A 26,799-nucleotide genomic window follows, 5' to 3' on the forward strand; every position below is an offset into this window, starting at 1 on the left:
TTTACATTTACTTTTGTCTTCACATAGCTAATGAAGTCATCATAAACCAGAATCTCAGCTATCTCAGGGTAGGACATACAGCATATTATACATCCCCTTCTAAGAAGAACTGTTCTGAACCTAGCCTACACTTCTTTAATACACATTAATTTACACCCACACAAATAAGTCAGTTTCTCACTCTTAGTCAGCAAAAATTGAAAAGCAGAGCACTTTGCGCTGAGGTCTCATTTTACTAAGACTTACTTCTGCTAATATACACTACAGAACATTGACTTGTACATCACACAACTAAACTTCATTTCTCAAAAAGTCTGGGAAAAAAAGGCCTATTGAATCATTTATGGAGCTTGAGACTCAGTCAATTCCTCTTCTGTGAAGTCACCACATCTATCATCTACAGGCTACCGGAATCCTCATGCAAAATGAAAGAAGTCAGGGCCTGATATTTTAAATTGCCACCACTTTGTGTTAGCTATCATACAACGTAAGCAAAGGGCTGATCCTAGTCCTCTTAAAGTAAATGGCAAAACTTCCACTGATTTTGGTAGTGCAGAATCAGGCCTAAGCCTATCCAAACAAAGAGTGCAAACTATTCTAAAAAGGAATTCCAATCTCAGTTGCTGACATGAGAATCAGGAGTGGCTCCTAGAAGTCAATGGAGTCACACCAGTGTAAAACCAGTATCAGTGAGATCAGAATCAAAATGATAGCATGCTCTAAAATATGTATTTACTTGCCATTAAAGCAATAGATGATCAATTTATCCATGAGTTTATGCAGAAATATGCATTCAAATATATATGGACACATATCACTCTCTCTATAAGCCAACTGTTCCAGGTTTTGAACCTCTCTCTCTCTCTCTCTCTCTCTCTCTCTCTCTCACACACACACACACACACACAAAAACTTGGGGAAAAAATTGCTTCCCTACACACTTTAAAATCAGTCCTAAAAACCAATGCTCTTTTGTTTTATTACAAAAGAGATTGGATAGGAGAAGGATTCGATTATAAGCTACGATAAGTGTGCATTAAAACACAATGACACAGTGGCAAAAGATTTGGTCAAATTAATATGTATGGCATCACCTATTTGAAATAATCCTTGTTAAATTTAGAAGTGCCATATCGTTAATTCTTAGTTTCTTTCTCTCATGTTTCTGCCATTAAAATAATTCATCTGTAATGGTTTTCAGAAAAAAAAAAATACTTTGCACATTTCTGAATCACAAATGGCATTTTATGTTTTGCTGCCCATACCAGCATCTGCATCACTAAAGTTTTATACAATAAAAACTTTATAAACCTCTAATATATCTTTTGCAAAATAAAAAGTAAATAAATAAGGAAATAAAATAAAGCAAGTAGCGCAATAAAACAAAATTTAGCACCACTAGATGGCATTCATTCACTGTAGTATTCACACAGTGGCAATAGATACTGAAAAGTGCACGTTCAGAGCATCAGCATAATATGTGGGATTAGTGAGACACAAAAAGAATATACTTCCTCAAGTTATTTTCCTATTACTTAGCAAAATGCTCTTTTCTAACTATTATTTTCCCCCCTCTCATTTAAGAAATAGCTCAGAGAGAGAGAGAGTGGTATGGCCAGATTCTTCAAATGAGAATGATAACATTTTAAGCCCACTTGGCACAGGTATAAATGGCTATACAAAGTACAAGGCAGTGGATAATCAAGCCCATAGTCTTTCCTTTACACAACTGCTGCCTTCGTTAACTAAGGAAGAACATACCCTCCATCCCTTCTCCAAAAGATCACTTATTTCACTCTTTTCCATTTTCACAAATACTTTGCTATGGATAATAACACTCCCCTTTTAAATGTGTATAATAATGATTTCAAGATCTTGTACAGGTGGAAATATGTTGTTTATGATGTTTGGAAAACAGTAAATAACCCTGGATAAACAAAAGCAATTTCTTCAAATAAAATTGGCATTTAAAATATATATATTTTAAAATAGATGCATAGATTCTAACGCCAGAAGGGACCATTGTGATCATCTAGCCTGCCCTCCTGTGTAGCACAGGGCATAGAACTTCCCCAAAATAATTCCCTGAGCAGAGCTTTCAGGAAAACATTCAATCTAGATTTAAAAAATCCAATCTAAATTTAATAATAAAATGAAGATTGGGGGACTCTTCTTGATCAACTTGGCAGCAGGGTGTTGTTCTGCCAGCCAAGAGACTTTGGTTCAAGATTCCCCAAGCACTGATGTGTTAAAGCTCTGAGCTGATGTTTGAGCAGCACAAGCATTGCCTGCTGTCTCTGACCTGCCAGCAGGGCCGGCTCCAGGCACCAGCTGGGCAAGCTCGTGCTTGGGGCGGCAGATTCTACAGGGCGGCATTTGGCACAATCCTAGGGCGGCATGGCCGCTTTATTTTTTTTTTTGTTCCGCTCCGGCCGCCCTGTAGGGGGCGGCGGTGTGGAGGAGGGGACCGCCCTGCAGCACGCCCGTCAGGGCAGCCCGCGTCCTTCCCTCCCAGCCGACCGCGGCGCGGAGCCCTCCCAGCAGGCGGCTTGGCGGTTGGGGCCGCTGACAGCGCCCCACCGAAGCCCTGGCCGCCCCCTTCTCTCTCTCCCCCCACTCTCTCTCCCGCTAACCAGGGCACCAGCGCAGGGAGTCCCCCTGTACCCTGGCTCCGGCCGCGCCATAAGTTGTTTTTTTTTTTTTTTTGGTTGGGGCGGCAAAAAAGCCAGAACCAGCCCTGCCTGCCAGCTGCTGTGATGGAAGCTTAATATCAAAATGAAGATGGGGAGAAAGTGGAGATAAAATATTGGCCCCTGAATAAACCTTGGGGAAACCTTGTCTTGACTGGCAAAAATAAATGAAGGGTAAAGCTTAGAGGTTGCTCTTGTGGAACTATAGTAATGGGTTTACAGTGACATTAAAAGTTGTATTACCTGTTCTAAAAGATTCTGAAGCCTCTCTATTTCACAGTCTATTACAAATTTCTTTTCTTGTCTTCGATCCAGGTCTTCTAAAAGCCTCCTGTAGCTGGCATCATTAAAATTCTCCACACATATGGCACTGACTTGCCAGCTATTTTGTCCCGCTTTTTCCATAATAGCTTGAAGTATTGAGTAACCTAAAAGAAAAGGATACAATACACTAACAACACAATCTTTGCATTTTATGAATCATAACTGTTATTAATCAATATCAAATCCCTTAATGTATGGTCTAATAGAGAGGGGATTGGGAGGAGTCATAGCTCCTAGGTCTAACACTACTACTGGCTACCTATGACTTCGGGCACAGCACTTAAACTATCTATAAGCTTATTAATAATTATTATTACAAGCATTTATATGATGGCCATCACTGTGAGCAATGAACTGATAAATGGGGATGACACCGATTTAGCTCACAGGGAGATTGTAAAGCTTACCCAGTGAATGTTTGTGAAGCGCTCTGAGGCCACTGAATGAAAAGCACAAACCCCACATGGAAGAGCAAGGGGTTAAAGACCAGCTCAGGACTCAGGCAGCTGCACACAGACACACCTGCAAAGCCTGCACAGGCTGGAGGCAGGGCTCTGAAAAGGGGAGCAGAGCAGTTCAGTGACAGGCAGTGGAAGGGAGCAGATGGCTTCTCTGAGGGGGAAGTACTGCCCAGGATTCATTGCCCAGGACCTGACAACACAGACCTGTGAAAACCCACAAAGGAGTGTGCAGATCAGGGAACTGATTGGAGTAATCTACTTTGGGAAGCCAAAGGAAACTGGGGTAGGATGTGGTCTGGGAGAGGCAGTGGCTTTGAAACCCAAGGTGTTGGGTGTAGCTGCCCACCGTTGGGCCCTGGACCAGAGCCAGTGGAGAGGGCAGGCCCAGGTTCTCTTATCCACTCCAAAAGGTCAATACTAGAGCAAGAGCCTTTCCCTAGTGTGAAGGGCCAGCTGGAAAAGATTGTAACTGTTCAAGGGCCCTGCCCCCAAACCCTTCTGCTAAAGGGGAGGAGAGTACTGTGCATCAACAGCAGGCAGCCTGCCAACCCCCACCTGATTCCTAAGCAGCACTGTTGGTCATGCACCTTCTACAGCAGTATAGAGGCATTATAATTATAATGTCTCATCTGCAAAGCCCATTAGCAGATGGGGAAAGCCAGTATCTTTTTTTAGAACCATTTGCTTTTCCTTCATTCACCCAGGGCAACTGAAGATTCTTAAAACACTGGGAGATTCCATCTAAAAGAGCAGAGATCCAACAACTCAAATCCAGAGTGAGTATTAAATCAGCATGGGGCTGCTAGTTGACATTGTGCTGCTGGAGATGCCATCGTTCAGACCAGATATCCTGTCCAGAACCATGGCTATATTCTGACTTGGGTGACTATATTTTACCTACATGAAATCCTAACTCTAGTTTCAGTTGGAAAAAATATTCATTTAACCTCCTGAAAGCTAATATGTAATGCTACTGATGCAGAATGGATCGCTGTTCTATGAAGAGATGGCTGCATTTCATTGGTATGCAACTGTTCCCTATAAATACTGTAGTTTACAATATGTTTTGGGATCCTTTTACAGGAAAGATACTATATAAAGGCACTGATAGGTCTACACATCCAAAGAACAGGAATATTCAAAAATTAATTAAATATTAGCAGACCCACAAATATACTATACACTTGTTTTCCTCTACATTACCTATAAGAACATCATTAATTCCTCATGATGTGGATGTCACAGGTCAAATTAAAGAGCTACTGTAAATCTAGGAGAAATTGTCTTTGGCGTGACACGCACTATTACCTCTTGCACTCAACTCCTAATAGTCTAGGTGAATTCATATCAGATTGTTCCTATTCCAATGAAATCAAGCACTCATACTCAAAAATACACAGATTATATAGTATCATTTATAATTATTAGGTATTTCCCCCTCAAATACAGATGACATAATTGAGATTAAAGTACATAGCTTTATGATGATGGAGATTACCTTAGTACACTTTATCACTGAGAACAAAACATTTATTTCAAAAAGATAAGTGAAGTCTGGGTTGATAAAAATACAAGTAAAATATATTTGCATTCTGCACAAAGGATTAAAGAATAATTTTCATTCCACAGGACCATTTCTAAAGAAATAGGTACACTAAGAAATATGTATGAATTAGACTACATGTCTGTAATTAAGATAATTTGCTAAAGTAAATTACTTGATAGAATCACCAGTAAAACATTTCTGTAGCCAGGGTTCATTTTTAACCTGAAATCAGTTATTTTTCCACCAAAGAAGAATGAAGAATTCTAGTTAATTACTTCACAATTATTCTGCTCTTCCTGTTGCTACATTTACTCTTGCTTTTTTTGCCTGTAATTATCTTTTCAAATCATGCCTAGATTCTTTCCTAACCATTGTATTTTTTGCCTCATTTTCTATACATTTCCATATATATCTTTTTATTTAGAGCTGCATCATGATGTTCCTACCTCATTTATGGTGTAACTTTGACTTTATCTTTGATATCAACACAGTCAACATTTATTTCATTCAGTTTCTCGACACAGACTAACATTTGCTTTGATTCAGAATGAATGCTGTCTGAAATGGCAATTGATATCCTCTCACTCTTTTCTTATTAAGTTTGGACAACTTTATGAAGATGTGCTTTGATCAAGGCAGAAAATTCTCCCAGCACAGCGAATGACAACTACTAGCCAAACACTCAAGTTTTAATTCTACTGTGGATCAAGGTTTAGCTTGCCATATTTCATTAGCAACTGCCTTCATTTAGACATTGCAGAGTTGTATAGTTTCTTGTCACTGGTTGGCAACCATGCTATATTTTCATGCCAATATGCCTTTCACATATAACACAACAAAGCTGAGCTGCAATCAGCTGGATGGAATACAAGTTCTCCATCTCAGAGAAGCTACTATTATATATTCAGGTCAAAATCCTTTTGTATGGTATCCATGACATAGCTGTGTATTTTATGTGTAGGGGAAAATAATATAATTTTGCAGGCTGACAAGTTTGGAGTTTAAATGGAATGAACTGCAGGCATTTGCAGCCTCAGCTGGCATCAAACTTGGACATATTGAAGAGTATGCCTATTTGTCCAAAAAATAATTGGATGTACTTTCAGAAAAAATGAACTCTACCCAGAGTGGCATAAATTCCAAATGATTAAAATGACCACAGGGCAATCTCTACAAATTTAGGACTTGAACCTGGCATCTTTATTCAGGCAAAAATCACAAACTTCAGTGGATGTTTTGCCTGAGTAAGGACAGCTGGGTTGGATCTTATAGCTCTATGCTAAAAGGCATCTCTTTTCTGCTTCTCTATTTTTAGCTGTAACTTCTTTGTTTGTCTTAAATTATGCTACATAAATGTACAGTTTTTTTGTTGAGATACTGTGATATGGATACAGTCGATTCTACGTATTGTAGAATATTATTTGTTACACAAAACAAAGACTTGTTTTTTTAAAACGTAACAATTAAGACTGTTAAGTGACAATTTTAGCTACCCAATCCATGTGCTTCTAGGCGATGTTTCATTTTACAAAATGCTTATGAAAGAAGCAAATAAAGAAATGCAGGGGAACTTTCCCAGCACAGTACATACTAAGTACCAGCTAACATACTATCAGTCTAACTGCAGAATGATGCCTTTCTGGAAGATCTACTTTAGTCAAACTGAAATTATTGGGGTCAATGCAGGGGTAACTGGGTTGATCATCTAATTGTCCCTTCTGGCTTTAAAAATCAATGAATCTATGAATAGTAACTAGTAAATTTAGTTGCAATACTATTGACTAAAACCACTATTTTGGCCTTCCGAAATGTAAAGAAAGCTTCCTTTCCCTTCTTCCGTGAGCTCATTCGGCTCTGAGAATGCTTCCTAAAAAATCTGCCAGCTGCTTTCTGTAGGTCATTCCTGACATGTAGATACAATTCACAATTGTTCAATGAATAGTAAAAGCACTGCTACTTTGATGTTTTGAAACAAAAATGTATGCAGGGAATGGTTACAAAAAGAACACTCTAACATTTCAACACAACCTTACTTTTTCATTTTACAGATAGGTGAAATTGTGGTATTTTAACAAACGAATGTTGCTTTTCAAAAAGATATCCTAGTCACCAATGTTATCTGAAATAATTATGAAAACGGAGAGTCACTATATTATACTCTATTCCACCAGAAAATTAAAGCTGAACATGCATATCATTATAATGTTCACAGATATATCTGACCATTGTTAATGAGACTCCAACAAGGCACCTTGAAAATAAAAGAGTATTTTTAATTGGGTTATCCCCCTCCCATCCCTCTGGATTATGTGGGGGGTTTTAATTGAAAATAATCCTATGCAGCAGCAACAAGTAAAAAGATTTGATACGTGACAAGTCTTGCAGGTTTTTTACAGAGAGAACAATATAATTTTCCATAATAGAACATTCTGATCTACCTTCTCAGGACAAGAATTGTATGGAAATGTTGCAGAGGGAGGAGATTATTATTATTTTAACATTTAAGGCTGTGGTGCAGTCAGAGTAATTCAAGTAAATCACGGCCGCATGGCCAACCCCAACTCTTCAAAAATTATAAGATTTTAAAAAATAATAACTGTCAGGCTCTTTTCTTTTATCTTCTGTTGCTCTCTTGAGGCTTCACATTTTCAAAATGTTCTTTCCAACAGTGAAGGCTAGAAACTTCCTTTGTCTTTGTTAGATGAAAGCTGAGATTCTCACAAAGTCACATGAATCCAGGAGATGGGGCTTTAAAGTAAGGCACTAAATATTGTGGGAGTTAGCAACACTGCCACTGTCTTTAACTCTACTCTTCCCTCCCCTCAGGAAAAGGAGTGTGAAACAGGAATGTTAGTACAACAATCCTGACACAAGATTCACCTGTGGACCCTATATAGCAGCAATAAAAGTAACCATGGATGGAAGGGGATACACCTTCTTCACTCTTGGGAGGGCTAGATACTTTTCCCCACCAATTGGGAGAGGATATTGTATGTTTCTACTCTTCCCTAAGTTACTGCATGATAGTGTCCAGGATGCATACTTTCATGAGCCTTTTTGGCCCTGCCTCACCTAACTGGGCAAAGGGGTCTTCTGTAAATACTGGTCTAACAAAGAAGGATAGGGCCTGATGGCTCTAAAGCCCCATGTGTTTGGGCTCAATAAAGCAGCCCTGGAATCTCCAGACAGTAGCCCATTGTCTCAAGAGCCTATCAGGGTGTTATAATAATGTTTTGTTCTTAACATCGATACAGTAGCTCCTAAATATTCTCTCTCACTGTTTATTAACTCAGGCATCTAAAATATTCCTAGGTGCCCAACCCATAAAATAAAATATGCATATAAATGACTGCTAATCCCACCCTGGCATATAAATATCCAGCAGCATAGAAGAATAAAATAGAATAAACACAAAAATCCCTGCAAGTCTCAGCCCACCTCTCCTCAAAAGCCTGTGAGGAAAAGATTCTGTCCTCATAAATCACCATAATACCCAGATCACTTGCAACACACGCAATATATAGGAAGCAGATTGAAGTGCTCTTCAGGGAACATCATGTTCAGTCTGATCAATGGCAATACACAGAGTTTTGGGATACTTTGACATGGTTACAATACAAGTGAAAAGAGCTCCCTTCACTGCAGTTTCCAACCAGCAATTTTTTTCCAGGTAGACACTTTGATAAGGGACACTATTCCAGAAATCACTTAGATGTGGTACATCAGGAATAGAACTGAATGAAAATTTTCAAGTTTCAAAAACATTTTCTATCAGAATTTTCAATTTTGACCAGAAAAGAGGTGTGTATGAGTGCATGTGTGTGTGTGTGTGTGTGTGTGAGAGAGAGAGAGAGAGACAGAGAGAGAGACAGAGAGACAGAGAGAAATTTGGCTAAATTTGTGATTTTGTTACACAGTTCTACCCAGGAGTGACTACAAGTGAAGGCTGCAGTCAGTATATGCGTCTGTGATACAGAGTTGGGTGTGACACAGAATGCTGTGGTCTGTGCTCAGAACTGGGAACTTCTGTGTTCTAATAGTGGCTCTGACTTGCCGTGTGGCCTTACAACCCCAAAATTTCAAAAAATGACTACTGACTGTGGGTGCCTTCATTTTTGGATGGCCAGCCTGAGACACCTACCTATCTTCAGTTGGGCACTGAACAAAATGGAGATACTCAAAATTTGTGGATATTTAAGCAGGGTCTGAATGAGTTCTCATCTGACATCTAGTGATACACTGGGGGAAAAGATTTCAGGAGAAGACTGTATTTGCATAGGCACCCCTACTCTGCCTAGGTGTTCAGCAGACAGAGCTGCTTTGCCAACATGATCAATTTTGGGTAGTTTTGAGTTACAATTCATGTTCGTATTGAATGCAGAAGTAATGAAATGTTGTTACCGTTATTGTGTGTGTAACGGACAGCAGAACTGTGGTTAGCCTGTCCTGAGTGAGTGGGTCACCCTAAGCTGAACCTCACTTGCTAAGCAGGGAGTAGGGATACCATATCCCACTGAACAGGAGAGCATGTGGGGATAGGTGTTCCTACCTGATGGTCGGGGTGCTGCCTAAAGAGACTGAGATACTATTTGATCCTCCCCTCTCTAGTGTTTAAAGACGGAGCTGATTGGACTCAATTGGGAGACCTTGTTTGAGTGCAGCGTTACTAGAACTAAAATCACTGATGAGCAGATCTAGCAGCTAAACCTCAGACCTGGTATAGGGAGAGAGTTGCAGGGAAAGGCCATGAAGAGGCAGTAGCACAGCGGTTCCCTGCTATCCAGTGAAATCACCAGGGCTGGCTCCAGGCACCAGCCTGGCAAGCAGGTGCTTGGGGCGGCCGCTCTGGAGAGGGGCGGCACGTCCAGCTATTCGGTGGACGGTCCCTCACTCCAGCTCGGAGCGAAGGACCTCCCGCTGAATTGTTGTCACAGATCGCGATTGCATTTTTTTTTTTTTTGGCTGCTTGGGGTGGCCAAAACCCTGGAGCAGGCCCTGAAATCACTAAGATCTGGGCTAAGTGTGGAAACCTGAAAATGTGGCATAGCAGAAGTAGCAGCAAGCAGCAGAAATAACAGCTTCAGAGATAACAGTGGCAGACGTGGTCAGCTGCAGCAGAGGTAACAGTGGCAGAGATAACAGCAGCATTGAGTCAGCTGCAGAGGTGGTGGCTGCAGTGGAGGCATTGCTTGGCATGCACACATCCCCTTTTTTGGAAGGGGGGAACCAGTGTGAATGCATCTCTGAACTCTTAAGTTTTTGCTGACTAAGGACAACCTCCTGTGAGTGGGGTACAGCAGAGGGACAGGGGAGTGGCATGTTAAAGACACATTTGGCTGAACTTGCACACCACAAGATGGGTAACGGAAGCAAAGGACACTGCCCAGCATACTGTGGGGTGGATGTTTGCTTATGGTCACATGCTTTTGCATGGGGTTGTGGTGTTTTCCCAGATTAATGCTGGGCTCCTTTTCCCTTTTTAATAAAAGTTTTTATTATACACAGATTTAATGCTTGTGAGTGGGGAAGTGTTGCCTCTTAAAGACGCCCAGGGGTGGTGTTTAGTTTTCCCAGGCTACTGGGTGGGGGCTTGAGCTGGTTCTGTTTTGTATTGTTAAGAGGAACCCCTAGATATTGAACCTGGCCCTGGTTGCTCCTGACTCCACCAGCCAGAAGGATTACAGACATTTTTGAAATTATTGGTCTTAACCTCTCTGCTCACGTCTCCTGTCTGCAAAATGTGGATAATAAAACTTATTTGCCCGCAGTGGTGTTCTGAATATTAATTAGTTACTGTTTGCAATACGTTTTGAAGATAAGTACCAAGTATTATTCCAGTGATGTGGCTATACTTTTATTGTAGCCCTTCTAACTTCTCTGTATGTATGTGTCCTAGCTGGTGAAAAAGGACAGCAAGGGAGCATCCCACCAACATCCCTCTCTGTCTTCAGTGGACCTCCACTGGGGTCCCAGCAGCTCCCTCACATTCAGCAGCAGTAACAGTCTTCTGGAACAGTCTTCTTGTCTACCATTGGACAAGTCCTCTTCAGTAGTATTATCAGCAGCAGGGGCATCCTCTCACAGTTGCTAACAGCCAGATAACTTAATCAACACTTTTCATCCTCCTGATGCCTTTAAACTCCACACACTTACTACACCACTCTCTTGGCATTAGGCACCGTTACACTTACCCCTGACTGGTCATCTGTGTTTCCACTGCCACTGTTTGATTATCTCACCATTTGATTCACTTCAGATGGTGTCAATTCATTTCATCCAGGCAATCTGCACTAGTCTTTTTTCTTCTGACTTTCACACTCCATCCTCCTCTTCTGCTCCCCTCTCCCCAGCCCTTAACTGCACTTCAGCATCAACCCATTTCTCATGCTCTCCCCTCTCCTATGCTCCCATCTCATCCACCCCATTACCTAAGTTCGCACATTCGGGAATACAAAACAAAAAGTTAAAGGCATTCACAACAACACATTACTGAAAAAAAGCGGCGAAGCTATTGGTATTCAAATATAACAAATATATGCACTCACTTAAAGTCTTGGTTTTGTCACACTTCTCTGTCGTTCTCTCACTCCCTCCATTTCCTAAACACAGTTACTGCTGTGACTCGATGCCCCTGGGCAGCCACAATGAAGAATTGAAGCAGAAAAACTGACATGAGGTTTGTTGTTGACACAAAAAGCAGCCAGAGGAAGTTATTTGCAGTGTCCAACAAGTTTTATTGGTCCTACAAAACCCAGGAACTATGCTACCTATTCTTGTGCGCCATCTACTGGTATACTATCTATAACTAACCCATTCCATATATACCAACACAACACATTCCTGTAAGGCAGTCGTTCCCAAACGTTAACAACCTGTGAACCCCTTTCACTAAAATGTCAAGTCTTGTGAACCCCCTCTTAAAAATAATATTTCCAGGGATTTTCTCCTTTACCTGAGTATAAATTATAAAAGCAGTGATCTTGGAAATATAAAATTTGTTTTTGTGACATGCTTATTACACACTATGTATTATTAATTATTATTTATCATTACAGTATTTTTATTGTATTATGAAAACGGCAACACTCTTCCAAGATCTCACTTTCATAGCTTGTATCACTTTGAATAAGCCTGTTATAAGACAAGGCTCCTATATTTCATCAAGGAGTATCAGATGTGAAACAGCATGAAGGTATTTAAGAAGCCAACTCAAAGAGTTCCTCCTACACAAGCATTCAGATCTTGAGAAGTCCAGACAAACAACGCTTGTTACAACAAAGCTTAAACTTGTTCTTCATAATAATTTTAAAAACAATACTAGCTGCCTATTTAATTTTAAAAACAGCAAAAAATATCAACCTTCAAGACTCCTAATAAGAAATGGAAAGGGAGGTGAAGTCTCCTCAGTGTGAGAGAGATGCTTGCTTTGATCTGCTTAGCTCTTGGAAGTTTTGGGGCTCCGGCCTGCTGGCCCCATGCTGCCCGGAGTCCCTAGGGACAGCTCTGTCCGCCATTAGGGAATTTTTCCCTGAGAACCTCCCGTAACAATTCGCGAACCCCAGTTTGGGAACCACTGCTATAAGGTCTTGCATCATGTTTAATTTAAACATAGGCTTGTGTGCTGCACCTAGATCCACCTGAAACCACACTGAGCAATGTAGGATCTGTGTGGGCCTGAGTGCCCATCTGCACAGATCTGACTGTTGAGCCCAGGGATTTGTAAGCTTTCCCAAGTGGGTCCCAAGTCTCATTTGTCATTTAAAATGCCATGCATTTTATGGCACCGTATGAAGAACAGAACAATGATTAATGCTTGTTTCTTATAGGAATATATTTATTTCCATACAAAATAAATGTGTCTTAGCCATGACTTCCCTAATTTTATTTATTAAAATTTAAACATAAAATAAAATCTAATGTCTAACTCTGCTAGATTATGTCAGAATAAATCAAAGAGATTTTTGCTTTGCCTATCATTCTGTTGGACTGCACATTGATGGAGAGTGATATTTAAAAAAAAAATGTTCCAGTAATCAATTATCTATGTTATAATTAGAATTCCAATAATTCAAATCATGGAAACTTTTTATTCTGTAAGGGTTTTTTTCCTCTTTACTCATGCAGTTCATTCAGAATGGTTTTCCCATGATACAGTCACTGAAGTGGCCACACATTTCAAATAGAAATTATTACAACATAATTATTAATTATATAAATTGCAGCATTATTTCTAACTTTGGAGCTGCCGTGCAGGAAATAAGCTATTAATAAAACTATGCAGCATACAGAGTGCAATTTATGCGTATTAACACCATATGTTATTCCAACTAGTAGGCTCATTGCACTGTCTGGTGCAGGAAAACAGGGTTAATACACTTGGAATCAGATCACAGTCTGTATCTATCTATGGTATTAATGTGGCCCCCATCACCTTAGCGTCTGAGTGCTGTAGCCACATAACACACCTCTGAGGTAGGGAAGTGATATTATCTCCATTTTACAGATGGCAAACTGAGAGGCTAAGCCTGGTCTACACTAGCCCCCCAATTCGAACTAAGGTACGCAACTTCAGCTACGTGAATAACGTAGCTGAATTCAACGTACCTTAGTTCGAACTTACCGCGGTCCAGACGCGGCAGGCAGGTTCCCCCATCGACTCCGCGTACTTCTCGCGCCGAGCGGATTACCGGAGTCGATGGGGAGAACTTCTGGGTTCGATTTATCGCCTCCAGATAAGATGCGATAAATTGAACCCAGAAGTTCGATTGCCTGCCGCCGAACCAGCGCGTAAGTATAGACAAGCCCTAAGTGACTAGTCCAGGAGCATACAGGATGCTGTGGCAGAGCAAGAAATGAAGCCAGGTCCCCCTCAACCCAGGCTAGTACCCTGACCATTGAACCATCCCTCCTCACCTCTTTTACCCTGTCTGCTAGGAGCCAGAGATATTCTGGTTTGGCTCACCTGCTGCTTGCCTTTTCTGACCCCCGTGCTGTCACAGGGCCCTCCACCGAAGTGGATTTTTCCGTTAAAAGCAAATTTATTATTGGTTAAGTAATTCTTAGGAAATAAATTTGGGGTGTGCAATGAACAGTTAAATCACATGGTATGGAGGACTAAGCAAAACTGAGTTACTATGGTGACGACTGCCATATAATGAATACGTAGGCCGATCGATAGACCCATGGCTCCATGTTGTCCCACCATTTATACACAATGTTGCACAAAATGTATCAATTTAATCTCTTAAGAGTTACAGCTCCCTTTCCAGTGGTTTCAGTTCACACAGTTTTATGGTTTTGTTTTGAATTTCTGTACATACAATCCCAAAACTTCAGGCAAAGCCAGTGAGATTTGCAAGATCTATCACAAAACCTGGATTTTTTGGTGGTTTCAGCAGCAATTGCATTGCATTGCTATGTTTCAGGACCGCCCAGAGGGAGGGGCAATTTGCCCCAGGCCCCGGGCCCCGCAGGGGCCCCCATGAGAATATAGTATTCTATAGTATTGCAACTTTTTTTTATGGAAGGGGCCCCCAAAATTGCTTTGCCCTAGACCCCCTGAATCCTCTGGGCGGCCCTGCTATGTTTTCATTGTTTGGGTGGAACATTTTGCCAAATCCCCTACTTTTGCTGTTTTTGAAACCCAAAGGCAGAAGATTCAATGAAAGATTCAAAGAAACTTTGTCCAATTTGCCTGGTAGGCCCAAAAATCTAAAACCAGTTTTGCTATTCAAGTTATGTACAGCTCTACTTGTGAGCTAAGTCATTCCTTCTTTAAATCATGAAAATAGTTTTACACACCCTTCTAAGATGGGTCTGAACCAAAATCAAGGAACTATTCACCTTGATCCAGTACGTCATGTGAATTGTGTGTATCACTCTTCGCTCTGTAATAATAAATATTAAATACTAATACCCAGCTCTTATATAGCACTTTTCATCAGTAGATCTCAAAATGCTTTACAAAGGAGGTATGTATCATAATGGCCTGACCAAACACTTCCACATTTACAAGAAATTTGGCTTCAGTTCCAAACTTCATGTCTCAGGCCCACTGCTAATTTCTGCCTTTCTCTGTTTGCAGTCTCTTTGTATGATGGAGCAACACTTGTCAGTGTTCCATTACATATACAAAATGAGCTTCATTGGTAGTCCAGAGCTTTTTTCTTAGCTTCATAGGATTCCTGTACTCACAGTTTCATGTACAGTAGGTGTACCTGCTTTTCCTGGGGAGAACTTACAGCAACAAGAAAATGCTATCCATATAGAGCAGCCACATTTTTTTTTAAAGGTTTCAATGAAACTACAGAACATAGTAGGATATTCCCTTACAAGCCCTTCAGTGAGTTTGTTCAAACCGTGGCTTGGGCTACTCTGAAGCTAGAATTTGTGATCAAAGATTCAGACAATGTCAGTTCCTGTTTGCACTGCAGCTGCTCTGCAGCAGGCTCTTCTCTCTTTTTTTCACATTTCAGAGGCTGCTAACATTCATGGGAAATGTACTGTGAAGGTGAGTTATCAATCTACCAAGTGATAAAGGTTAGGGAAAACTTGAGAGGATCCAGTCGAGAGACCTTGTGTTGAAGGCACTCTAATTGTTTTCCATATGCTCTTTATTTTCACCTCTCCGATGTCATTATCTTTTCCCACTTCAGTAAGTTTTGCCTTCTAACTAAAGCTATAAGATCAAAGTACCTTACCTTCTTCTACAGCTAGCAGACATGGTGAGTAAATTGCCAGAGAATACTTTTAGATAAATGAGAAGAACACCCAATTTATGTACTTAGAATTGCAAATATTGGTTTTGCCAGAGATTCCTACTGCCCCAATATGTGACACCTCTGGCTGTGTCTTAATTTTGTGGAATTTTTGTATTAATTCCTGGGACAATTTCTTTATTTCTCTTATAACAGCTACAATAGCTGCAATTATAACTTTGTATAAATAACATCCAAAAAGACCATGTTACAGAATGTTAAGGTCGCAAAGTCAAGCACTCAAAAGTTTCAGAGTAGCAGCCGTGTTAGTCTGTATCTGCAAAAAGAACAGGAGTACTTGTGGCACCTTAGAGACTAACAAATTTATTTGAGCATAAGCTTTTGTGGGTTACAGCCCACTTCTTTGGATGCATCCGAAGAAGTGGGCTGTAACCCACGAAAGCTTATGCTCAAATAAATTTGTTAGTCTCTAAGATGCCACAATTATTCACTCAAAAGTTGACATTCTAGAATTAGGGTTGTCTGTGCAGCCATAATTCAGCCCCCTTGTGTGTGTCAGGCAAGCTCAACTATGGGCATCATTCTCTGTGCCCATAGTTACATACATACATACATAATTTCTAGTATATGCAAAAATTAAAATACAAGAACAATCTTAAGGTTGTAAAGTCAGGTACTCAAGTTAACAAAATACCAATTTAAGGCTGCCCCCAAAACTTTAATTCCACGTGCTTGTGAGTATACATTATGATACAGTATGTAATTACATGGCCAAATACAATTTTTTCAACAGAATTCTATTCCTTCCCAGTAATATATATTCCTATATCCCATTTAACCATTTTGTTGAACTTTAAATTTTTGGTTACAGTCCAGATCTCTCAGAGTTGCCTACACTTAATATTTAACTTAAAAAAAAAATCCCACACGTGACATCTCCTTGAAAGAGAGACTAAGAAGAATTGGACATGATAGTCACAATATGGTCGCCTCTTGATTAAAATAGTATCAAACATGGTAAAGCCTGTAAACTGCCAAATGAGGATATGCTAAAGAAAAAAAATGATACATAGGCTACAAGCTTTATTAAGACATAGTCTGATTAAATATGAGTATGAATGAGCAGTCCCCACAGCAAGGGAAAAAACACAAATTAAATACAAATTTGTAACAAGCTTGGTGATGCTAAGGTTTCCTGCATGTTCCTAAGACTACATTAGCCTCTCGCTTTCTGAGTTTTGGCCATCTGACTCAGACCAGGATTAAGAAATGGCTGCGCCAACCCTACAGGAGTGAAGCATCAGACCAGTCTTCAAAGGTATCTTACTATGGTTTACACTCAAATCCCGTGACACAGCATAATCCCAGATCTCTCAGGCCACAAGGCTGGGAGATAGCACTCATCCCCTCAGTGGAATCCTCTCTTAGAATTTGAGCCTTATGCAAAGACTACAACACTCCACTGCTTTAGACTGTTAGAGGGGAAAAAAGAGTCGGTGACAAGCCATTTTAACAGTACCTGCAAAAGTTCAAAGATTTCACTACCCTTTATAGTAAAACTAAAAATGAGGCCAGTTAGAGCAAAAAGAAAGGAATGTAGCTTACAAACAAACAACAAGAACAGGTGGAGAACAATCATGTCTCACTAAACACCACTCCAGTGAATGAGTTGAGGGGGCAAGAGGCCCAGACTGGTCCAGATTCATTGGGTGTTTTCAGCAGATTTTGCCACCTCACTATTCATCTCACATTCATAGATAGCTAAGTGAACGTGAGCTTCCAATGGAATGATATGACTAACAGGGCTAATGTGATCCTTAACTACATAAACAGGAGATCAGAGAACAGGAAATAGAGAGGTGATATTATCTCTATATGAGACATTGGTGAAACCACTCACTGGCTGCTGGGTCCACTTTTGGTGTCCACATTTTAAAAAGTAATGTTGAAAAATTTCAGAGAGTTCAGAGAAGAGCCACACAAATGATTTGAGTCCTGTAAAACATGCCTGACAATGAGAAATTAGAAGTGCTAACTCTATTTAACTTCTTGAAGAGAAAATTAAGAAGCATGTTAGTGATAATCTATCGGTATCTCCACAGGAAGAAGATATTTGATATTTCAGGCTCTTTAACATAGCAGATAAGGCCTTAACAAGTTCCAACAGCTGGGCGTTAGAAGAATTCTAACTGGGAATAAGGTGCAAACTTTTAGCAGGGAAGGGAAAATTAATCATTGGCTATTTTACCAAAAATGTGGTAGATTGTTCATCACTTGAAATCTTGAAATTAAGATTGGATATATTTCTGAAAGTTATGCTTTAGCTCAAACACAAGTTGTTGGGTTTCATGCATGTCTTACTGGGTGAAATTTTATGGCCTGTATTATACAGGTCAGATTAGATTATTATCATGGTCCCCTTCTGGCCTTAAAACCGATGAATCTTATCTTTTGGATTATGAATATGTATAGATTGAAAAACAACTACCCTAGTTTTGATCTTTTTGAAAGTCTAAATAAACCATAAGACTATAATGTGAAATAGTTTAACAATTTATTTAGATAGTTCTGAGGTTTTTCTATCACAAAAATATTACTACATTATTTTGGTCTGTTTAAAAAATATAGCCAGGTGAGTTATAGCTATGGTTTAGTAGCAGCACAACACACCAATGCACAGGAAAATAAGGCCCTGACCCCACAAAAGATCTGCGCATCTGCCTAACATTGCTAACATGAGCATTCCATGGGACATCAATTGGAGTACATACCATAGCAACATAATGCACATGAGCAAATATTTGTAGGACTTGGGCCTAAATTAGTGAAGTAACCTGACTCCCACAATTCTCCTTTGCTAGAGAGAAAGCTAATAGATTGTGAAGCTTTTAGGCCTGGTCTACACTATGACTTTAATTCAGATTTAGCAGCGTTAAATTGAATTAACCCTGCACCCGTCCACACAACAAAGCCATTTATTTTGAAATAAAGGGCTCTTAAAATCGATTTCTGTATTCCACCCCGACGAGCGGAGTAGCACCAAAATCGATATTGTCATTTCAAATTAGGGTTCGTGTGGACGCAATTCGATGGTATTGGCCTCCGGAAGCTATCCCACAGTGCACCATTGTGACCGCTCTGGACAGCAATCTGAAATCGGATGCACCGGCCAGGTAGACAGGAAAAGCCCCGCGAACATTTGAATTTTATTTCCTGTTTGCCCAGCGTGGACAGCACAGGTGACCACAGAGAGCTCATCAGCACAGGTAACCATGCAGGCTGATAATCGAAAAATAGCACCAGCATGGACTGTACGGGAGGTACTGGATCTGATCGCTGTATGGGGAGAGGATTCAGTGCTAGCAGAACTTCGTTTGAAAAGATGAAACGCCAAAACTTTTGAAAAAATCTCCAAGGGCATGATGGAGAGAGGCCACAATAGGGACTCAGATCAGTGCCGCGTGAAAGTCAAGGAGCTCAGACAAGCCTATCAAAAAACAAAGGAGGCAAACAGTTGCTCCGGGTCAGAGCCGCGGACATGTCGCTTCTACGCTGAGCTGCATGCAGTTCTAGGGGGGGCCGCCACCACTACTCCACTTCTGACCGTGGATTCTGAGGCGGGGATAATCTCATCAGCTACACCTGAGGATTCTGCAGACGGGGAAGAGGAGGAGGAGGAGGAGGACGAGCTTGCGGAGAGCACCCAGCACTCTGTTCTCTCCAACAGCCAGGATCTTTTTCTCAGCCTGACTGAAGTACCTCCTCAACCCTCCCAAGCCAGTATCCAAGACCACGACCCCATGGAAGGGACCTCAGGTGAGTTTACCTTTTAAAATATAAAACTTGTTTTAAAAGCAAGCGTTTTTTAATGATTACTTTGCCCTGAGGACTTGGGATGCATTCACGGCCAGTACAGCTACTGGAAAAGTCTGTTAACATGTCTGGGGATGGAGCGGAAATCCTCCAGGGACATTTCCATGAAGCTCTCCTGGAGGTACTCCAAAAGTCTTGCCACAAGGTTTCTAGGCAGTGCAACCTTATTCCGTCCTCCATGGTAGGACACTTGACCACACCATGCTTGCAGTAAGTAATCTGGTATCATTGCATGACAAAGCCTGGCAGCGTCTGGTCCCGGTGTTTGCTGGCATTCAAGCAACATCCGTTCTTTATCTCGCTGTGTAATCCTCGGGAGAGTGATATCGTTCATGGTAACCTGGTTGAAATACGGGAATTTAATTAAGGGGACAGAGGTGGCCGTTCCTACTGGGCTGTTTGCCTGTGGCTGAAAAGAAATCCTTCCCTGCAGTTAGCCAAGCGTGGGGGGGGGGGGGGATTGGCGCTGAGCTTTTCGCCTTTGGCTAGCAGGGATCTTCCCTGATACNGAGCTTTTCGCGTTTGGCTAGCAGGGATCTTCCCTGATACCAGCCACGCAGTGGGGGGAGGGGTAAAGCGATCATCCCAGAGAATTCATGGCAGGGTGGGGGGTGTTAGTTTGGTTCCTGCAGGGATCTTCCCTGATACCAGCCATGCAGTGGGGGGAGGGATAAAGCGATCATCCAGAGAATTGGATGGGGGGGGGTTAGTTTGTTTTCTGCTGCTGAAGGTTAACAGGAAAACCGCAGCACTCAACGGGCTTTTGCTTGGTATGTGGGAAAGGAGGGTGCAGAAGCCGAAAGACAATGGCTTACCATGGCCACATGCAAGCCAAATTCTGTTGCCCGGACCTGCGTCTGTGATCTCTAGCAGCAAAGCCACAGGCACTCAATATTAAGAGGCAAAATGTGACCTTGCACAGAAATCACATGTGCTATGTAATGTGAACAGTGTTGGTCACCGTGAAAGAGTATAAGCATTGTTCTGCAAAATTTATCTCCCTTCTCTGTCCCGAAGGCTATCTCAGATAAGGCATCAGAAAAAGAAGACGTGAGACAAGATGTTCGCAGAAATCATGGAATGCACCCGCAGTGAAAGAGCTCATCTGAATGAGTGGAAGGACACGGTTTCAAAGTATAGGAAAGAAGCCAGTGAACGTTAGGACAGGAGGGACCAACGTGAGGACATGTGGGACCAACATGAGGACAGGAGGGACCAATGTGAGGAGAGGAGAGACGCTCAAGATGAGGTGGCAGCAGGAAGATCAGAGGAGGCAGGATGCAGCGCTGGGGCTGCTGCGTGAGCAAACAGACATGCTCCAGCGTCTGGTGGAGCTTCAGGAATGGCTGCAGGATAACAGAGTCCCGCTACAGCCTCTGTATAATCCCCTCCCCCCTCACCATGTTCCATAGCCTCCTCACCCAGAAGTGTAAAAACACGGGGGGGAGGCTCCGTACACCATCCCATTCCACCCCAGTGGACAGCCCAAGCAAAAGGCTGTCATTTTTAAACCTTTTTTTAGTGGCCTTTTCCTTCCCGCCGATCCTCCTCCCAAACCCCACCCGGGTTCTCTCCCTCTTTTTATAATCAATTAATAAAGAATAAATGATTTTTAAACGATAGTGACTTTATTTCCTTTGAAAGCAAGCTGGGGGAAGGGGGAGGGTGGGTTCCTTACAGAGAATGAGTCAATAAAGGGGGCGGGTTTTCATGAAGGAGAAACAAACAGAAATTTCACACTGTAGCCTGGCCAGTCATGAAACTGGTTTTCAAAGCTTCTCTGATGCACAGCACTTCCTGGTGTGCTCTTCTAATCGCCCTGGTGTCTGGCTGCATGTAATCAGCAGCCAGGCGATTTGCCTCAGCCTCCCACCCCGCCATAAAGGTCTCCCGCTTACTTTCACAGAGATTGTGGAGCACACAGCAAGCAGAAATAACAATGGGGATATTGGTTTGGCTGAGGTCTGAGCGAGTCAGTAACGATCGCCAGTGACCTTTTAAACGGCCAAATGCACATTCTACCACCATTCTGCACTTGCTCAGCCTGTAGTTGAACAGCTCCTGACTCCTGTCCAGGCTGCCTGTGTACGGCTTCATGAGCCATGGCATTAAGGGGTAGGCTGGGTCCCCAAGAATAACTATTGGCATTTCAACATCTCCAACGGTTATTTTCTGGTCCGGGAAGTAAGTCCCTTGCTGCAGCCCTTTAAACAGAGTAGTGTTCCTGAAGACGCGAGCGTCATGAACCCTTCCCGGCCAGCCCACGTTGATGTTGGTGAAATGTCCCTTGTGATCCACAAGTGCTTGCAGCACCATTGAAAAGTACCCCTTGCGGTTTATGTACTGGATACCTGGTGCTCCGGTGCCAAGATAGGGATATGGGTTCCATCTATCACCCCAGCACAGTTAGGAAATCCCATTGCAGCAAAGCCATCCACTATGACCTGCACATCTCCCAGAGTCACTAGCTTTTGTAGCAGCACCTCAGTGATTGCTTTGGCTACTTGCATCACAGCTGCCCCCACAGTAGATTTGCCCACTCCAAATTGATTCCCGACTGACCGGTAGCTGTCTGGCGTTGCAAGCTTCCACAGGGCTATCGCCACTCGCTTCTCAACGGTGAGGGCTGCTCTCATCTTGGTATTCTGGCGCTTCAGGGCAGGTCACAAAGTTCCATGAAAGTGCCCTTATGCATGCAAAAGTTTCGCAGCTACTGGGAATCGTCCCACACCTGCAACACTATGCAGTCCCACCAGTCTGTGCTTGTTTCCCGGGCCCAGAATCGGCATTCCATGGATAGAACCTGCCCCATTAACAACATGATCTCCAAAGCACCGGGGCCCACGGTTTGAGAGAATTCTGTGTCCATGTCCATGTCCTCATCACGCTTGTCGCTGCGCTGCCGTCACCGCCTCCTCCTCGCCTCGTTTTTCTGGTCCTGGCTCAGCATAAACTGCACGAGATCGTGTGAAGTGTTTACAATGTTCATGACTGCTGTCTTGAGCTGAGCAGGCTCCATGCTTGCCATGGTATGGAGTCTGCAGTGTTCACCCAGGAAAAAAAGGCGCGAAATGGTTGTCTGCCATTACTTTCATGGAGGGTGGGGTGAGGCTGTACCCAGAACCACCTGCGACAATGTTTTTTGCCCCATCAGGCACTGGGATCTCAACCCAGAATTCCAATGGGCGGGGGAGACCGCGGGAACTGTGGGATAGCTACCCACAGTGCAACGCTCCGGAAATCAACGCTAGCCCCGGTACTTGGACGCACACCGCCGAATTAATGTGCTTAGTGTGGCCACATACATTCGACTTTATACAATCTGTTTCCAAAATTCAAATTATATAAATTCGGATTAATCCCGTAGTGCAGACATACCTTTAAGGGTGGGGTCAGGGAAATAAAACACATGAATATCTGAACCACTTTCCCTTCCAAAAAATACAGACGGAGGAAACGTCAGAGATGAATATTTATGAAATTTTCTCTTTTGTCATTATTTACAAAGTCTTTCAGTGTGAGCAAAGGCAACCAATTTATACATTTTGAGTAAATACCTAACTTTTACTAGCCACAGAGTAAGGAAATTATTTTATATAAGTATGTAACAAGGTGTCCATTAAATACTGCATTGATAAAACTCTACAATGCTCTTGGTTGGATTTGTGAAGCATTTACCACAATGCAGGACAAATTGCCAATTTCATTTTACATATGTATATTTCTTAAAACTCTCTGCACCTACAATTCTAAATGTGTAATTTTTTAAGGTTAAATCAGAAATAAACAAGATGTGGAATCCTAGTTTTAGATAGGATATCAGAAACAGTCATTCACCTTTTAAATCAACAGTACCTCTGTGTAATTGTTTTGTAGTTTGGATCCAAAGAAGAATATGGATATTGGATTGTATATATTACAAAAGCAGTGCCAAATGAACACGGCACACAATACTAACGAAATATTAGCTTGGTACATTCAACACACCAAAGTCTGTACTGTAAATAATGATAATTTTTTGTCTATATTTTATATAGGAAGACACAACAGCTCGTTTAAGTTGATTTGGAAGTGAGGTTAGGAAAGGTTACTTTTCTGCTTCTATAGCAAAGGGGTAGAAGCACATAATTTTCTTGTGATTATTCTGGTGAAGGGATTTGCATACAATTACTGAGACAATTTCAGTTCCTAGCAGGAACAAACACAGGAGGAAGTAAGTACTCGCCATATGATTAGACTAATTTATTATGTCCCACTGAGGCAAGCTATATTCAAAGTAATCATAAACTTATGTTCAAGGCTTTGGTAGAGTGAATATATTTAATTGTCCCATATTAACTTTCAGCTGTAGGAACTGACATTTAGGAGAAAATATGGAAATGTGCATAACAGCTGAAGAATACATAACAGGTGAAGGCAAAGATAACAGGTGAAGAATATAGACATTAAGAACTGGGATTAGTGTGAATAAAAGGAGACCAAGATAGAGATCACAGTAAGATGTGGGGAATAATTTTCACCAAGCTATTCCTGATACCAATGGATTGTTGATTTTGACTCTGCTAAGTTTTAAGTGACCTCAGTCTTAAATGTTTGGAAAAGACTCCACTGTTCAATCAATAACTGATCCAAAGATGATGTGGACATGGTGTTTCATTGTATTATGATCCTTACACAGACAGCACAGGCCATTTTGCATGGAAATGGTTTTCCCTCTACCTCCCCATACCACTCACTTTTCTCTGCCATGCCCTTATACTCCCTGACATTTTCTTTTATCTCCTCCACTTCATCCCTTCTCTTTGTGCCCTCCCAACTGGCCTTTCCAATTCTCTACCACCCACACATAGCTTTCCGTCTCCTGTCTATTCCCCCATGACCTATGCTACTCTTTCTATAGCATTTGTTTCCCCCCGTCCAGAAATACTTTTCATTGCTAGAAGGTTTGGCATATTTCCTCTGTTTTTTTTTTTAACAGCTGGCATTCTCTCTAATGCTGCTGCCTGTCTCCACACTAACCATACACATAGGAGAACTAGAGAGAATACCAGCTATTGAAATAAACCAGAGGAAGTACATCAAACCTTCTAGTAATGGAATTTATTTCTGAAAAAAAAAATCCAAGAACTGAGGGGGCAACACTCCCTCCCATGACCCAAGTGAGGGGAGAAGAAAAGTACCGCAAAATACTAGCCACCAATTCCCTCAGTAACACTCATGCTCAGCTCTGAGACCTCTGTGTAGCGTGCTGGACTCTTCCTTCCTGACATGGACCCAGTAAAGTGGTAGGGCTGAGGCTCTAGGCATCTCCTTTAACACACATGTCCAGGGAATCTGGGAGCTGGCTAGCAGAGATGACACAAGAGCCCAGATGAAAAGCACTGACTCTAACAGGGTGTGAATTCTCCCATGTAAGGGAAATCTGAGGTGGAGAGTCAATGACTATTCAACAAATGTAAAAGCCCTTTATAATGCTTACAGCAGAATTCTGTACAATTTTTGGTACAAATAAAAGTTCACGGGATGTATTGTGGTCTCAGTAGTACCAATACAAAACCAAAGTAATGCCACTGAAATTATTAGAGTTACTCCAGATTTGCCCTGGTGTAAGAGATTAAAATCTGTCTCAGTCAATAATTTATCATTTGTTAGGATGTCATTTAATTCCCTCTTGAATGACCCATGCTACCCTACCCCCAATGAACTTGTGTCAGGAACAGCATTCTGTATAATTATTGCTCAAAAATTGCTATGAAAAATTGCTTCCTAATGATATTTTTCATTTCTATTTTGGCTTCTGCTCTCTTTGCCCTTTTCAGTGTGAGGGATGAGAAATTATTTTATCAAAGGATATCTTGAACACTATAAATTACCTCTCCTGGCCATTTTTCTCAAGAGAAACAGTGTAGATTTGAATTTTCTAGGCTGCTTAACACTGAGAGGCAAATGTTATTCCAAAAAGATTACATGGGCACCAATCAATCCTTCAGGGCAGATTCTCTGTGAGAGGTGCAAAGTAAGCAGACACCACCCCCAGGTCCCTGCCTGGAGATTCCCCAGGAGTGAGCTCCGTGTAATCTTGAAAGCGTGTCTTTTTCACCAACAGAGGTTAGTACAGTAAAAGATATTGTCTCACCCACCTTACCTCTCTAATTCGCCCTGTAGCCATACAGCTGGCATATTAGCCACTCCCCGCAGGTCCTAATGCAGGGGGCCTGCTGGGAGTGGGAGGGATAGATACTGGCATGTACTATGCTCCAGCTGTTCTCAGCTGATATATGGGCCATTGCTGGTGTCAGTTAATAGCCCTTAAGCAATGGGGCAGGAAATGAGTATAAAGTAGAGTGGAGACAGGGTGTGGCCAGTGCATATATCCTTAATCATAATCCAGAGAACAAAATAGTGTGCCTAGAAACCTGTTTTAGAAATTGTAGTTATTCCTACTACCCTCTGGGAGTTGGTGCCTATTTGATAGTGCTAAAAGTGTGATTCTACTCTGGAAAGTGAGTATGTAGAAAGCACACCTTTTTACATAAGAGATGAGAGCCAATATAGCTAATGAGAGGGAGTCAGAGGGATTCTATTTCTTCTTATGAATCATCAACATTGAATTGACTACTAAATTCTGATTATAGGGTTACTTGATTACTTGAGCTTGCAGGGCCGGCCAGTAGGGGGAAAAAACTCCAAATTGTTTTACTTTTAAACTTAGGACACAAAGACCCTGAGAGACAATTAATATGGAATCCTGCCATGCCATTTCTGCAGTCAGTTTTCAGAGTAGAACTGCGCTCAAAGAGCTGTATGTAGAAGAAATTGATAGGAGGGTGAGCCAGGTGCTCCAGCCACTGACACTGAAATGGCCCAAGGCTGACTAGAAAACTATCTTTCTCAGCCAGCTGCTCAATGCTTTGTGAGGTATGCTAGACACAATGCACTTGCTGGCACACCAACCTACCGTACTGCATCTCTCAGCTTATTTCACATTACTGGTTTGTCAGTAACAAAGCGCTATCCAATGCTCAGCAGCTATAACAGTGGCTAACCACTGCTCTGTCACCTCAGATGCATTCCTGAATGCAATTTCTCATGCAAAATCCTCTTTGTAAATGGTTGAACATATACTGAATGCTAAGTAGTTGCACTTTGGCTCCCAGCTTTCTTTCTGGAGCCCATATGATGAAACC

At 41.7% G+C, this 26,799-nt stretch overlaps 1 protein-coding gene across 8 annotated transcripts in view; it reads right to left on the bottom strand.

Moving 5' to 3' along the window:
- The window catches only part of GRIA4 (glutamate ionotropic receptor AMPA type subunit 4), a 294,599-nt gene that overhangs the window by 110,705 nt on the left and 157,095 nt on the right, over positions 1-26,799 (bottom strand). For 7 of the 8 annotated variants that reach the window (XM_034758860.1, XM_034758863.1, XM_034758861.1 and 4 more), the window contains exon 4: positions 2,934-3,118. In XM_034758860.1, coding sequence (XP_034614751.1) covers positions 2,934-3,118 — 185 coding nt within the window. Of the gene's footprint in view, positions 1-2,933; positions 3,119-11,566; positions 11,703-26,799 lie in introns of those variants that run through there. The other variant, XM_034758866.1, reaches the window with a different exon arrangement.

This window comes from Trachemys scripta, chromosome 1, assembly GCF_013100865.1.
Source record: "Trachemys scripta elegans isolate TJP31775 chromosome 1, CAS_Tse_1.0, whole genome shotgun sequence".
NCBI lineage: Eukaryota > Metazoa > Chordata > Testudines > Emydidae > Trachemys > Trachemys scripta.